The sequence below is a fragment of the Rhinopithecus roxellana genome, chromosome 4 (genome assembly GCF_007565055.1).
Source record: "Rhinopithecus roxellana isolate Shanxi Qingling chromosome 4, ASM756505v1, whole genome shotgun sequence".
NCBI classification, from domain to species: domain Eukaryota; kingdom Metazoa; phylum Chordata; class Mammalia; order Primates; family Cercopithecidae; genus Rhinopithecus; species Rhinopithecus roxellana.
In genome coordinates this window covers 91,136,494-91,152,107 of record NC_044552.1, presented here as the reverse complement: position 1 = coordinate 91,152,107, position 15,614 = coordinate 91,136,494, and the positions used below count along the sequence as shown (strand labels likewise).

The 15,614-nt window shown below is 35.6% G+C and overlaps 1 protein-coding gene across 3 annotated transcripts in view; it reads left to right on the top strand.

Moving 5' to 3' along the window:
• The window catches only part of PHIP (pleckstrin homology domain interacting protein), a 146,037-nt gene that overhangs the window by 105,467 nt on the left and 24,956 nt on the right, over positions 1–15,614 (top strand). For all 3 annotated transcript variants that reach the window (XM_030929652.1, XM_030929653.1, XM_030929654.1), the window contains 7 exons: positions 3,347–3,454; positions 4,056–4,180; positions 4,312–4,394; positions 7,842–7,953; positions 8,135–8,196; positions 11,313–11,468; positions 12,755–12,875. In XM_030929652.1, coding sequence (XP_030785512.1) covers positions 3,347–3,454; positions 4,056–4,180; positions 4,312–4,394; positions 7,842–7,953; positions 8,135–8,196; positions 11,313–11,468; positions 12,755–12,875 — 767 coding nt within the window. The remainder of the gene's footprint in view (positions 1–3,346; positions 3,455–4,055; positions 4,181–4,311; positions 4,395–7,841; positions 7,954–8,134; positions 8,197–11,312; positions 11,469–12,754; positions 12,876–15,614) is intronic.

Sequence of the window (15,614 nt, the reverse complement as noted above, 5' to 3'; positions counted from 1 at the left end):
GATATGAAATTCTGGGTTTAAAATTCTTTTCTTTAAGAAGGTTGAATATTGGCCCCCACTCTCTTCTGGCTTGTAGAGTTTCTGCCGAGAGATCTGCTGTTAGTCTGATGGGCTTCCCTTTGTGGGTAACCCGACCTTTCTCTCTGGCTGCCCTTAAGATTTTTTCCTTCATTTCAACTTTGGTGAATCTGGCAATTATGTGTCTTGGAGTTGCTCTTCTGGAGGAGTATCTTTGTGGCGTTCTCTGTATTTCCTGAATTTGAATGTTGGCCTGCCCTACTAGGTTGGGGAAGTTCTCCTGGATGATTTCCTGAAGAGTGTTTTCCAACTTGGTTCCATTTTCCCCCTCACTTTCAGGCACCCCAATCAGGCGTAGATTTGGTCTTTTTACGTAATCCCATACTTCTTGCAGGCTTTGCTCATTTCTTTTTCTTCTTTTTTCTTTTGGTTTCTCTTCTCGCTTCATTTCATTCATCTGATCCTCAATCGCTGATACTCTTTCTTCCAGTTGATCGAGTCGGTTACTGAAGCTTGTGCATTTGTCACGTATTTCTCGTGTCATGGTTTTCATCTCTGTCATTTCGTTTATGATCTTCTCTGCATTAATTAGTCTAGCTGTCAATTCTTCCACTCTTTTTTCAAGATTGTTAGTTTCTTTGCGCTGGGTACGTAATTCCTCCTTTAGCTCTGATAAGTTTGATGGACTGAAGCCTTCTTCTCTCCTCTCGTCCAAGTCATTCTCTGACCAGCTTTGATCCATTGCTGGCGATGGGCTGCGCTCCTTTGCAGGGGGAGATGCGCTCTTATTTTTTGAATTTCCAGCTTTTCTGCCCTGCTTCTTCCCCATCTTTGTGGTTTTATCTGTCTCTGGTCTTTGATGGTGGTGACGTACTGATGGGGTTTTGGTATAGGTGTCCTTCCTGTTTGATAGTTTTCCTTCTGACAGTCAGAAGGACTGTCTGTTGGTCTGTTGGAGATTGCTTGAGGTCCACTCCAGACCCTGTTTGCCTGGGTATCAGCAGCAGAGGTTGCCGAAGATAGAATATTGCTGAACAGCGAGTGTACCTGTCTGATTCTTCCTTTGGAAGTTTCCTCTCAGGGGTGTACTCCACCCTGTGAGGTGTGGGGTGTCAGACTGCCCCTAGTGGGGGATTTCTCCCAGCTAGGCTACTCAGGGGTCAGGGACACACCTGAGCAGGCAGTCTGTCCGTTCTCAGATCTCAACCTCCGCGTTGGGAGATCCACGGCTCTCCCCAAAGCTGTCAGACAGAGTCGTTCGCGTCTGCACCGGCTCCCGCTACTTCCCCTGTTGGTCTTCAGCTGTGCGCTGTCCCCAGAGGTGGAGACTACAGAGACAGGCAGGCTTCCTTGAGCTGCTGTGAGCTCCACCCAGTTCGAGCTTCCCAGAGGCTTTGTTTACCTACTTAAGCCTCAGGAATGGCGGGCGCCCCTCCCCCAGCCTCGCTGCTGCCTTGTGGATAGATCGCGGCAGACTGCTGTGTTAGCAGTGAGGGAGGCTTCGTGGGCGTGGGACCCTCCCGGCCAGGTGTGGGATATATTCTGGTGTGCCTGTATGCTTACAGCGCAGTATTGGGGTGGGAGTTACCCGATTTTCCAGGTGTTGTGTGTCTCAGTTCCCCTGGCTAGGAAAACGGATCCCCTTCCCCCTTGCGCTTCCAGGTGAGGCGATGCCTCGCCCTGCTTCAGCTCTCGCTGGTCAGGCTGCAGCAGCTGACCAGCACCGATTGTCCGGCACTCCCTAGTGAGATGACCCCAGTACCTCAGTTGAAAATGCAGAAATCACCGGTCTTCTGTGTCGCTCGCGCTGGGAGTTGGAGACTGGAGCTGTTCCTATTCGGCCATCTTGCTCCGCCCCTAGTTTATTAGATCTTTAAAAAATCTTTAATCTTAGAATAAGAAATACTATTTAATTTTTAAGAAACTGAGGATGAGGCCATTGTTTTAGAATATGTACTTGTGAATTTAGAATGAAAATGTAAGAACTGGTCTCAACATTTCTTACTCAAGGTTATTGTCTCCTTATTTTGTACACAAATTTTAATAGGCAGTGTTATCTGGTGTCCAACAGATTGACCATAAATAAATTGGGACTTAAAATAGAAGCTTCTTTAGCAGTGCACACTAATTAACAGTATAAGTGGTAATTGACACTTCAAGAAAAAAAAGAAAACAAAAACTTTAATGCTAGAGTGATTCTAAAGAACAGTCCGAATGAATTTATTTAGAAATCCTACTTGCCTCATAAGACTTGAAGAGCACAGAGCATTACCACATTGTTTTAGTATAGTACAGTGATAGATCTTAACATCCTGTAGCATTAAGATGTGAAATTATATTCTAATACATTATTTCAGCATGGCCAAAAAAGTTTGTAATTCCTTGTTGAATGATTTCCTTTCAAAGTGGTTAGGTTGTCTTTTTAACTGCTGGTGCTTGAAGGTGCTTGAAGGTCTTCATTATTCAGCACTATTCCATCATTTAAAGTTCCAGCCAACTGGAACAATAATGGTATTAATGAATAGAATGAAAGTATGGGATAGTGGCTATCCCAAAATGTTACTAAAAACTTAGCGTTTTTAAACACGCTCTTCTGCTAGTGGGTGTCAGACTGCTGTGTTCAAGTGCTAGTTCTCCAAGACAGTAGTCAGGAGTCACTTAAATTTGATCTTCATGAAATGGGGATAAATGTATGCCCTGCTGTCTTACCAGGATTTGTGTAAGGATGAAAATATATGTGAAAGTACATTTTTCATTTTAATGTTTTCTGCATATGTACAAACCACTTGCTAAAAATGTTAAGGACAGGGTTTCACCATGTAAACATACAAAAATTAGCCGGGCGTGGTGGCGGGCGCCTGTAGTCCCAGCTACTCGGGAGGCCGAGGCAGGAGAATGGCGTGAACCCAGGAGGCAGAGCTTGCAGTGAGCCGAGATCGTGCCACTTCACTCCAGCCTGGGGGACAGAGTGAGACTCCGTCTCAAAAAAAAAAAAATTAAGGACAAAAGTGGACAATAAACTTATTACTCAACTTTATTATGCAATATAGATTAACTTATTTTGAGTTTAAGAATAAAATGGTGAAACCAGAAAATAACTTTTCATATTGACTTGTAAGTAAGTGTGTATTCAAAGTAATGTTATTTGGAACACTTTGGTTATGTTTTAGTGATGTTAAGACAACTTGAGATAAGGGAGGAGAGAGAAAATGTTATAATTTCTGTTAGCTCAAAAGGCATTAGATTTTCTCATTGCAATTTCAGCTGATACCCTGTATATTGGATTAAAGGAAACACATCCAGGTTTTAATATGACTTTATTTTTTAGGTTTATTATTTCCGACAAGGACATGAAGCCTATGTTGAAATGGCCCGGAAAAATAAAATATATAGTATCAATCCCAAAAAACAACCATGGCATAAAATGGAACTACGGGTATGACATTGATTTATTATTTAATAGCCCCAAAAATACAATTATAGATTTTGGAGAAAATTGTATCAAAGATTACTATTAACACTATGAGAAACTGCATCATGAAGATACCTTGTTTAATTGAAGCAGTCCTAGAGAGTAGCAGGTGTTTGATTTTCATCCAGAGAAACACATGATTTGAGTGAATTTATATACTCCAATGCAGTTTATGGGTTGGGTACAAAATTTAGTTATATTGAAAATTAGGGAATAAGTCTAAGGTAAGCTTTGTATTCATAAATTTGATGCGTATTTCTAGATTTGTCAGCAGTAGTTCAAAGTTACCAGTAAGTCTTTAGAATGGTGATAGAAAACTTACTTTAGTAAAGTTCTCCATATTTTTCTTTCCTTTCTTACTTATTAAAAATTTCATTGTAACTTGCATACTATAAAGTGCACAAATCTATACAAAAGTATAGAGCTCAGTAAATTTTTACATGTACTCAGTCATCACCATCCAAATCAAGATTTAAACCAAGAAATTTTTTCTCAACGATGTTTAGCAGTCTGTTTTGTGGTTTGTTTTGTAAAGATAGTTTCTTGCATTCTCTGTCTTTCTCAGGAACAAGAACTTATGAAAATAGTTGGCATAAAGTATGAAGTGGGATTACCTACCCTTTGCTGCCTTAAACTAGCTTTTCTAGATCCTGATACTGGTAAACTGACTGGCGGATCATTTACCATGAAGTAAGGACTGTTGAAAGAGGCAATGGTTTTCTTAGTATTGTAGATTGTTTTTCAAGATTCAGATACATTTGAACATCTTTTAGGTATTTTTAGGTATGTGACCTAATCAATTTGTTTCTGTTTGTAATTAGATACCATGATATGCCTGACGTTATAGATTTCCTAGTCTTGAGACAACAATTTGATGATGCAAAATATAGGCGATGGAATATAGGTGAGTAATTTATTTAGAAGCTATAGATGTTTGATGTGGTTTTTTTCTTAGTGATTTACTATTTTTCATAATTGAGAAAAAGATTATCAGAGAAATCTTTTTGCTATTTGTAGGAATGTTAATAGCAAAGCAAGGTACTGTGTTAGAGGTATTGTTCAGTTTTGTTTAGGAATGAAAATACTTTAGTTGATGCTTAAATTTCAAACATTTTTTTTCTGTTACATTTGACTTTTTCTTTCTATGTTGTACATGTTAAGTTAAATTTTTATATAAAAATATTAATAACAGAATTTATATTTGAAGCCAAAAGAAGTTTAACAAGATGTGTAAGTTTGTACTAAAGCTAAACTGACATTTTTCTTTTATTGGTTAATCCTAGTATAATCTTTAAAATTAGTATCATAAACAAGTCTCAAAGAAGCTAAAATCGTTAAAAGTTTTCAGGCACTTAAGGTGCATTAATTTACATATAGATGATGTGCCACTTATGAGTGTAGTTCTCTTAAAAATTTCATATAGGACCAGTGTGTGTCATGGTGTGATATGTATATGGTATGTATGGTTTGAAAAAGCACATCAATTGACATACCAGTCTATCCTTCAGTGCCATTGGAATGCATTGGCATGGTGATTTGTCCTTTTTTGAAAACTTGTATGTGCTCTGTAAAGAGAAATTAGGAAAATGCAAGTTATCAAAATTATGGACATGGAAATTAGAAAGAAAATTTACATCTCATGTACCATTTCCCTAGAAGTTTTGAAAGATGTGTTTCATCAAATAAGGGAGTAAACCAAGAAAGGGAAAAGTATGGAATCCCCTCAAGAAACAGGAAGTCCAGAATAGGAAAAGTTAAAAGGAATCCCAAGTAATATTCAGTAGAAACCTCAGGATGGCAGTTACCTAGCAAGTCCAAATCTCCCTCAAGAGGGAAGTCTTCAGGGGGAAAAAATTGGAACACATAACTTATCTAGGAAGTTTGTCTTCGTGGAAAATAACATTGAAGAATGTTTTTTACAGCTTGAGCTGTTAGAGATTGTGGAAAGATTTAATTGTAAATTCACTGAAGACCAAGTGTTAAAAAAATAATTATTAATTTTAGGGAAAACAAAATTATATAAGAAAGGCATTATATGCTATTTTGCTTAGGAGCAAGCAGTATTTACATAGTCATTATTAAAAATTGAATATGGATTAAATATAATACACATACTTTTTATGTACAGTTGTATTAAGGTTATAGTTGTCCCTTAGTATCCACAGGGAATTACTTCCAGGACCCCCAGTGGATACCAAAATCTTTGCATACATAGGTCCCAGAGTTGATCCTATGGAACCCCCCAATGTGAAAAGTTGACCCTTCCATATTCATGGATTTCACATCCCACTAATACTGTATTTTCAATCTGCATTTGGTTGCTGATGTAGAATCTGCCAATACAGAGGGACAAATCTGTTTATTGGAAAAATCTGTGTGTAAGTAGACCTGGTCAGTTAAAACCCATGTCTTCAAGAATCAACTCTGATATTTACTGTCAAAAATTGATGAGTGAAGAAATCTGTAAGCCAAGAAGTAGTAGTTAAAATAGATGTAAACATTTTTCTTGGTTTTGGCTATCAGCCTTTGGTACATCTGATTTTTTAAATTTTTCACATACATTACTTGATACGATAAATTTTATTTTTTAAGGATTTGAATTTGCCAATAAATTGCAGAACAAATAATAGAGATCAAAGTTCAGGAATATTCCAGAAGTGAGCTCATAACTTCGGCAAAGTAATATGGATAACATTGGACAAATCAGAGTTAAAATGGATGAGCATCATAATTTTCTCATGTGGATATTATGATTTTATTCTAATTTATGGGTTAATATTTTTCTAAAGTTAGTATCTAGTCTTTTATATCTGAGGATATATACATTCACCTATCGACTGCCATTTAAAATTACATTAGTAATTTTTACTTCAGCCCCCCTTAGAAATGTTTTAAGGCTTACTCTCAATGGTGGACTTTAGTAGTAGTCCAGGTTCTTTGCTTAACTTTCTTGTTACTCTGCAGATACTGTTCATTATGGTTAGGCACACATTATTCAGTTCTTCCTCTTTAGCATGATGATCAGTCTGTATAGGGTCATAAGATACAGCTCTTTGAAACTCTTTATGTTTAGTGTGAAGTTGTGGTGTCAAGAATGCTTCTTATTAAACTATATAGTAGCTTCTTGTTAAGTGTCACTAGTATGCATCTGAGGAACGACTGTCAACAACATGCAGTTGTGTCCTATGAACTTTTCTCCTGGCTCCAATTTTCTTTTTTATCATTTTCTTTTACCTTGTTTTTCAAATTTTTAACTAATTTCATGCTGTATGTTTTTATGAACTTTTAAATCCTTTTTGGTAAGAAAATGAGAACATGATACTTTTCTGAGTTTAAAAATAAAACTGATTCAGATTAATTGCTAACAATTCATTTTAACTTAACTGTGTGTCAGAAATGTAGAGTACTTTAATAGAATGCACTACTCAGAAATTACCGGGAGGTAGACATCACCATTTCTATTTTATAGACAAGGAAAATGAAGTTCAAAAATAATTAATATATTCAAAGTTACACAGATACATTATTTGAACCCAAGTCTTTCAGACTCTAGCCTATGCTAACCACGAGAAAACTCAAGTACTGTGATAGCTGAGGAACAGGAAAGCATTGCATAAAGGAAGTAAGTGGCTTACAGTTTTCTTACCGCACAGAAGGAACATGAGAAGATTTAGATAAGAAAAAGCCATAGCATTTATAGCTTGTTCAGGTCTTTGGGAAAAAGCAGGTTAAGTAATACGATGACAGCAATCGGATAAGGAAATAGACACAAGGAGTGTCCTCTGTTTTAAAAAGACTAGTTGTTTTATTTTTGTTTCTTTATTTGTTTCCTTTTACAGGAAAGGGAGAGTGAGTATTAAGAGTGATTGAGATGAAGGAAGACAGGTTGGATTTTATGTTGTTTTTTTTAGGACGGAGTCTTGATTGATTGTTGTTTGGGAAAACTTGCTTACAGAAAATAAGAAATTAAAAATAGACTAAGTAATTGTTGAGTAGAACTTACCTAAATTATAATCTTATTTGAGTGACAAGTTTGGGTATAGTGTTAATGATGAATTTAAAATGCTAGATTGATAAAAATGCCTAAAGCAAGTGAATTTCTATATACCTTGATGAAATATAAAAAGTAGAATTGAAAACTGCTAAGTCACACTTCAAGTATGCTTACTAAATATATATACCTTTTTTCTCTTGGTATTGCTGATTGTACTTACTTATTTTTGGAGTGTGTGGTTCACTTTTTGTCTTCTGAAGTCATACAGGCAGTTTAGGTACTTAATTTACGTTAGGGAGAAGCAGTGACAGCAGCCATGCATTTCAGAATAATGAGATAGTTTTTGTTCTTGGCCAGGTGACCGCTTCAGGTCTGTCATAGATGATGCCTGGTGGTTTGGAACAATTGAAAGCCAGGAACCTCTTCAACTTGAGTACCCTGATAGTCTGTTTCAATGCTACAATGTTTGGTAAGGAAACATTTGTTGTATTTTAGTTCACCTAGGCTTGCTGTGAATTTTTTTTTTCCATCTATTAAGAGAGAAAGAGACTTCTTTTAAACACAGAAGCAATTATTTTGATAATTGATTTTATTAAAATTGTGATACAGTAATTTAGATTTTTTAATATAATGAGTTTTCTTTCTTTAAGCTGGGACAATGGAGATACAGAAAAGATGAGTCCTTGGGATATGGAGCTTATACCTAATAATGGTAAGTGTGTGTTGGGCTTTTTGTGTCTGCCTTATGGAGTTAATTTCTTAAGAAATTATTTAAGATTTGCTAACATGCTATCACTTACAGTTGTTGTGAGTATCAAATAGAAAACATTCATTCAGCAAATATTTATTGTACACCTTGAAGTAGGGGAAATTCAGCATCAAAGAATATAGATATGACTCTTGCCTACTTGGAATTTATAGTCTCACAGGGAAGATTGAAATTAATTTATTACTGGCCGGGCGCGGTGGCTCAAGCCTGTAATCCCAGCACTTTGGGAGGCCGAGACGGGTGGATCACGAGGTCAGGAGATCGAGACCATCCTGGCTAACACGGTGAAACCCCGTCTCTACTAAAAATACAAAAAAAAAATAAAAAACCAAAAACTAGCCGGGCGAGGTGGCGGGCGCCTGTAGTCCCAGCTACTCTGGAGGCTGAGGCAGGAGAATGGCGTAAACCCGGGAGGCGGAGCTTGCAGTGAGCTGAGATCCGGCCACTGCACTCTAGCCCGGGCAACAGAGAAAAACTCCGTCTCAAAAAAAAAAAAAAAAAGAAAGAAATTAATTTATTACAAAATATGAAATTGTTTTATTAATTATTATTCATTCAAGAAAGTGCATTTGGGAGGCAGAGCCATTTTTGTAACTTTAGCAGAGTGCTTAAAGTGTAACATGATAGTTAAGAGGTTATGCTTTTGAGTGAGACGAACATCAGTTCATATCCTGACTTGTCATTTTTTATGTGATCTTTGCAAGTTCCATAAAGCCTCACACCCCAACTTTTTAGGACTCGGCCTTTGAAGCCGTCTAAGCTAATACCTTCCTTATAGGGCTGCTTTAAGGATTAAATAGCATCATGTGTGTAAAGTGCTTATTGTAGAGTCTGACACATACAAGAGCTCACCGAAGATATAATTAATAATGACAATATAACTGTCATTGTGCATATGGCCTGATAGATTCAGGATTTAAAAATTAGCCTTAGGCAGTGAGTACGACGTCTTCCTTGTACTGAGAAAAGGTCATTGGGACCAAAGCCTGGAGTTTATATATTCTTTCCACTTCATTGCCCATTTTTGTTTGTTTGTAAAAAATACAACACACATACACAATTGCATAAGCCAAAAAGGGATTAAAAGGATATAGTCCAGATTTTAATAATGCTTATTTATAGAGTAGGATTATAAAGACTTCATAAATTATTTTCTGTTATTCTATATTGTTTGATTTTTTTTTAATGATAATATATTACAGGATGGGCATAGTGGCTCACACCTGTAATCCCAGCACTTTGGGATGCTGAGGCAGGTGGATCACGAGGTCAGGTGTTCGAGAGCAGCCTGACCACGTGGTGAAACCCCATCTCAACTAAAAATATAAAAATTAGCCTGGTGTGGTGGCATGTGCCTATAATCCCAGCTACTCAGGAGGCTGAGGCAGGAAAATCACTTGAACCTGGGAGGCAGAGGTTGCATTGAGCCGAGATTGCACCCCTGCACTCCAGCCTGGGCAATAGAGTGAGACTCCATCTCAAAAACAACAACAATAATAACAATAACATCTGTTAGCAGATAAAAATAAGATCTTTAAAATACAAAGAGGAAAACATCTAATTTCTAACGTAGTAGAAATCATCTTTTATTAATTGAGTTGCTCAGTAGTTATTGTAATCCAAAGTCAGAGAAAAAATAACTGTTGGAGAGAATAACCCAATCTCGTAGACCTCAGAAATGAGAAGATGGTCATGCTGATAAGCTAAGATTAGTTCTTTGCAGGAATTATCACTTTGAAAATTTAATGCCAATATTATGTGTTTTTATCTCACTGCTAAATTAGAACTGTTAAAATTATAAATATCTTAATTTGTAACCATGTTACATGGCTTATCTTTTTGTTTCTCTCATTTATTAAAAAAAAAGTTTAAATTTGAACTCACATTGAACTGTTGTGAATATGATAGCAGTGAAGCCAGTTGGTGTTAGAATGCCTTGAATATTTTTTAAATGAATAAGTGATACTGATTCACTATTTCGTTTCCTACCTAAATATATTGAAGGGTGGTTACTGTTGTTGTTCTATTTGGATACACATTCATATGAACCTATAGAGTTTAATTGTAGTTTGTGATGAGAATTTTGATTGTACACAAACAGTGGCATATTTTTAGTGTGTGTCTGCCAAAACCTAGTCTAAAGGAAAAATTACCTAGCACGTTTCTAGATTTTGGGTTACCGTAACCCTCTAGTGATTCTGTCAGCTAAAACTGTTAAAGATTCAAGCATGCAGAAAGCATACCTTCATAATTTATGAGTAATAAGCATAAGCATCATTTGTCAATTTTCATAATTCTCTGTTCCTACATTCAAAAATTGAAGCTTTGATTGAAGTATTTCTAGAAAATGTCACTTTAGTTCAGTTTTACCTTGTGTATAGTTTATCAAAAGTAAACATGGCAATTATGAAGTGATTCAGAAAACTTTGAAATTTGCATGTTTTATAGAAATGATTTCTGCACATGTAGCTTGATTACAGAGCAGATTTTCAGGTATAATTTTGGAGAAGTAATTATTTAGAGAATCATTTACAGTATCATTTAAAAATTAATTTAAATTTTCGTGACCCCTGAAACGTACTTTCCTGTGTTAAAATAAAGAGTATATTTACCAAATCTATACAAAATATACTTTAATTTTGTGACTATTATTTTTACATTCTTTTTTTTTTTTTTTTTTTTTTTTTTTTTTTTTTTTTTTTTGAGGCGGAGTCTCGCTCTGTCGCCCGGACTGGAGTGCAGTGGCCAGATCTCAGCTCACTGCAAGCTCCGCCTCCCGGGTTTACGCCATTCTCCTGCCTCAGCCTCCCGAGTAGCTGGGACTACAGGCGCCCGCCACCTCGCCCGGCTAGTTTTTGTATTTTTAGTAGAGACGGGGTTTCACCGTGTTAGCCAGGATGGTCTCGATCTCCTGACCTCGTGATCCGCCCGTCTCGGCCTCCCAAAGTGCTGGGATTACAGGCTTGAGCCACCGCGCCCGGCCTATTTTTACATTCTAAAGCTAACCTAAATACTAATAAGTTACCACATATGTGCAATGATCTGCTTTTCTATTTCAGCTGTATTTCCTGAAGAACTAGGTACCAGTGTTCCTTTAACTGATGGTGAGTGCAGATCACTAATCTATAAACCTCTTGATGGAGAATGGGGTACCAATCCCAGGGATGAAGAATGTGAAAGAATTGTGGCAGGAATAAACCAGTTGATGACACTAGGTAAGTAAAGCAACACATGAGTATAGAAAAAACTGGCAGAATGCAAAGTAATGGAAAAATACTGTTATTCCCCAACAGAATTTTTTTTTCACAATCTCCTAAGTCAATGGTTTCAAACTTTTTAAGTGGAATCTGTTTTTGAATGTGATCTTAACACAGGACTTAACTATTTAAAACAGTTATAAATTAGGTTATGTTAGCTGAATTTTAGAATAAGGGCCTCCTAGAAGTGCCAGAGGCATCTCTGAAAAATCTTTGTCCTCCACAACCCAATTTAAAACACTTGACATATTCAGACTGACATGATATGAATTGGTGGAGGAGGGTTGAAAGCTCAATTATAATTATATGGATAGCTTGTACTGGTCTCCTCCAACTTGATATATACACACAAAAGAGCATCTTTTTAAGGGGAAAGGAGAGGGTATATTAATTGCTTTGCCTTGTTAAAAAAAAAGAAAACAATGACCACAAAACTTGATTATCTGAATTCTGGGCTTCTGAAGTAACTCTAGACTATGTGGTGGTTTGTAGCAACCCTCTCTCTCAGTAAGGAATCAGCTGCAAAGAGTCCAGAGAGAAATTAACATGAGTAAGAAGAGCTGGATGGACACACACAGTGAGGAATATTCAAATCCGAAGTATTTTATAAAATGCCAACACTTTATAGGAATAGCTTTATAAATACTACCTTAAATAATTTTAGCAATATTTTAGGATATTAAGTATTATATGTGAATTAGCAAAAAGGTGGGAGTAATCCTAACTAGTTACAGTTTTTGCTGTACAACTTTACAGTGTGTATTGGGTCAGTAGTATCACTGAATCAAAACTTCTGGGTCTGTTTCCTTTTCTCTACTTGTCTGATATTTCTCAGAATAATGTAAAGTTGAGATAAGGGAATAAGTTTTGAGAAAGTCAAAGGTTAGGCTTGAATGCAGCATGTTACAGTGTTAATAATAGAATGGTTTTGTCAAATATAGATTCAGGAGTGGCCAACTGTCAATTATGGCAATGTATGTGTACTTAGTAAGTCTGATATATGTATATATAATTTGTTTCTTTCTCCCAGTGAACCTATGAATACCCTTAGAATTTGGCAGTGTATATGCAGACATAATAAAAAGTGAGACTCTTCATGTCAGCTAAACTATATTTGTGAAAAGACAGTGGCAGACTAATGATTATGTAGATAAGGACTTTTTAAGTCTTAATTCAAGTAGAATTCTTCTTGAATTATTTTAAGCATACAAAAATAAATTTACAAACTTACCTATTTATTTTAGATATTGCCTCAGCATTTGTGGCCCCCGTGGATCTGCAAGCCTATCCCATGTATTGCACAGTAGTGGCGTATCCAACGGATCTAAGTACAATTAAACAAAGACTGGAAAACAGGTTTTACAGGTTAGAACCATTTGATGTAGCTACTATCAAAGGAAAGCTGGTGATCTTTCCACCCATTTGATCTTTAGCAGTGTTTCTCAACTTTTTGTATATATGAGTGCACATAAGAATCACCTGGGGATTATGTTAAAATGTAGAATCTTATTCAGTAGATTTGGAGTGGGACCGGAGATTCTGCATTTCTAACAAGTACCAGTAATGCCAATGCTGCTGGTCTTTAGACACTTAAAAGACAATTCCTAGGTACAATTATTCCTAGAGGCTGGAATGATTTTATGCTCACTGTCTTTATATTGTATTCTGTAAAGCAAGGCAAGTTATTTCATTTTCTCCTGGATAACATTAAAATATGTATTTGTTCGTTGATTTTTAATAGAATATATAATAAAAATTATGTATTTGTATTATGTATATTGTTCTTATTTTGCCTATATTCAGCTTATTACTTATAACACTGAAATTTGAAAGTACTCAGTTTTTCATAGTTGTAATTTAGCATGAAAAAGAATTAGAATTAAATGGCCCAGGTATAATTTCAATTAATTTTCATTATCTAGGTAATTTTGTTAAATGTCTTTAATCTTCAGTAGGCTTTATAGGTTTATTACCTAAAATGTTTTGTCAAAAAATATGTTTATAGTTTTTAAATAATAGAATCCTGTTTTTAGTTTTAATGTTTCTCATATGACCTTTGCTTAGCAGTCCAACAATTTAATTTGTGTAACATTGCATTAAAACTTTTTGTGACCAGTTATTTATTACTGAAGTCCTTTCCATTATTCTTCTTTTTTTAACTTAGAGAAGTTTTATTCATATTTTGTATTAATATTTTTCTGTATAAAATGTGCCTTTGGTTCTTTTTATGATTTAAATTTTATTTCCGCATCTCATTGTGAGGGGCTGTCCTGTGCCTGTACCCACTAGATGCCAGTAGCAGCCCCCTAGTTGTGAAAACCAAAAATATAGTCAGACATTGTCACATGTCTTCTGGGGAGCGTAATTATACTTGATTGAGAACCACTGGAATAAAGAAAACGAATATATTAAACTTGAGTTTCTAAAGATTTTTCTGATCTTCTTAGGTGTGTTTGCTGTTGCTTCCTTGATATTTGTCAAAAAGCATAGAGATAGGGAGAAAATCCTCTATGCTATGTGGTTTCCAACCATCCCACCCTCAAAGCATTCTTCAAGTCTTTTTCAGTATCAGGTGTTGGAAGTTTAAGAGAAAAAAAAAAAAAATGAAGGCATTCCTAACTATATTCCCCCCTGACCCCTAAATTGCTAAAGATTGGAAGTTAAACCTAGTGCTTCAGAGATGAAACAAGACATGGGTGGGTGAGAAGGAAAGAACTGTTTATATACATACACTAATTGTTGTACTGCAACTAGAAAGATAAGCTGCTGATATCTTCCAGTATTGTTGTAAATATCTCACACATTGCTCAACATGATAATTGCTAGCGTATACTATACATAAGGTTTGACTTAACAGTGGTTTGACAGATTTTTCAGCTTTACAGTGATATGAAAGGGATATGCGTTCAGTAGAAACCATACTTCAGATTTTGAATTCTGATCTTTTTCTGTGCTTGTGATGTACTCTTTCATGATGCTGAGCAATGGCAGTGAGCTACAGCTCCCAGTAGCTCCCAGTCAGCCATGTGATCATGAAGTTAAAACGATACTGTACAGTGTATTGTGTTGCCATATGATTTTGCCCAACCATAGGCTAATGTAAGTGTTCTGAGCACATTTGAAGTAGGCTTGGCTGAGGTAAAATGTTTGCTGGGTGTTAACTATGTCACATACATTTTTGACTTAATGGTATTTTGAATTTACAGTGGGTTTATCAGGGTATAACCCCATCATTAGTTGAGGAACATCTGTATTTCAAGATACATTATATTTTAAATAGGCTTTTGGCATTACCCTAGTTTTGTAGCCAATTTAGGAAAAAAACTTTTGGAACACAATACTTACATGAATTAGAAATTGCCTGTTTTCCAATCTGATAATAAACTCAGTTATAAACCTAAGTTATGTTCTTATTCAATACAATGATGACTTCCAGTACTATTTCACTGTTTAAATGTTTTTGCTTCTTCCTTCACTCATTGGTGTTAGACTTCTTACAGTTTGTTTTTCTTTCATGATACTTCTAGTTCAGTCTTTTGTTAAACTATTACTGTCAGTTTGCCCTGCTGGTATTAATCTAATACTTTATTTTACACACAGTTTTCTATATGATACACTGAAGATATCTGTGATTCTGTTATTAGATAGAGCCTTGTGAATCTTTTTGAAATGCACAGTTTTTCTTTGTTTCTATGTCCACAATTACATGCAGTGTTTTTTTATTCCATGTAATTATATTTCTGTTCACAATCAGTAAGATTTTCTAAGTGTTTTCTTCTTTATTACTTTAAGTCAGGCCACATATTAGATAATATTCTCAAAAGTTGTCCTTGGATTTTTATTTACTTTCAGAAATAAAATTATAAAACTACAGATTTTATTTTAGCATTGTCCGTTAAGTGTTCAGAAAGTAATTCTCATTTAGTTAGGTTTCTTGGTAAACGAATATGCAATATTTTTATAGTTTTGTATCTCATAAGGTGGCTGTCAGTTAACTTTTCATTTGTACATGTCATTTGATTACCAATAATATAAGTAGATTAAAATTACTTGTTTCCTTTTTTGTTCAGAAGTCAGGGGTCTTTATTACCAAAAAATGACATA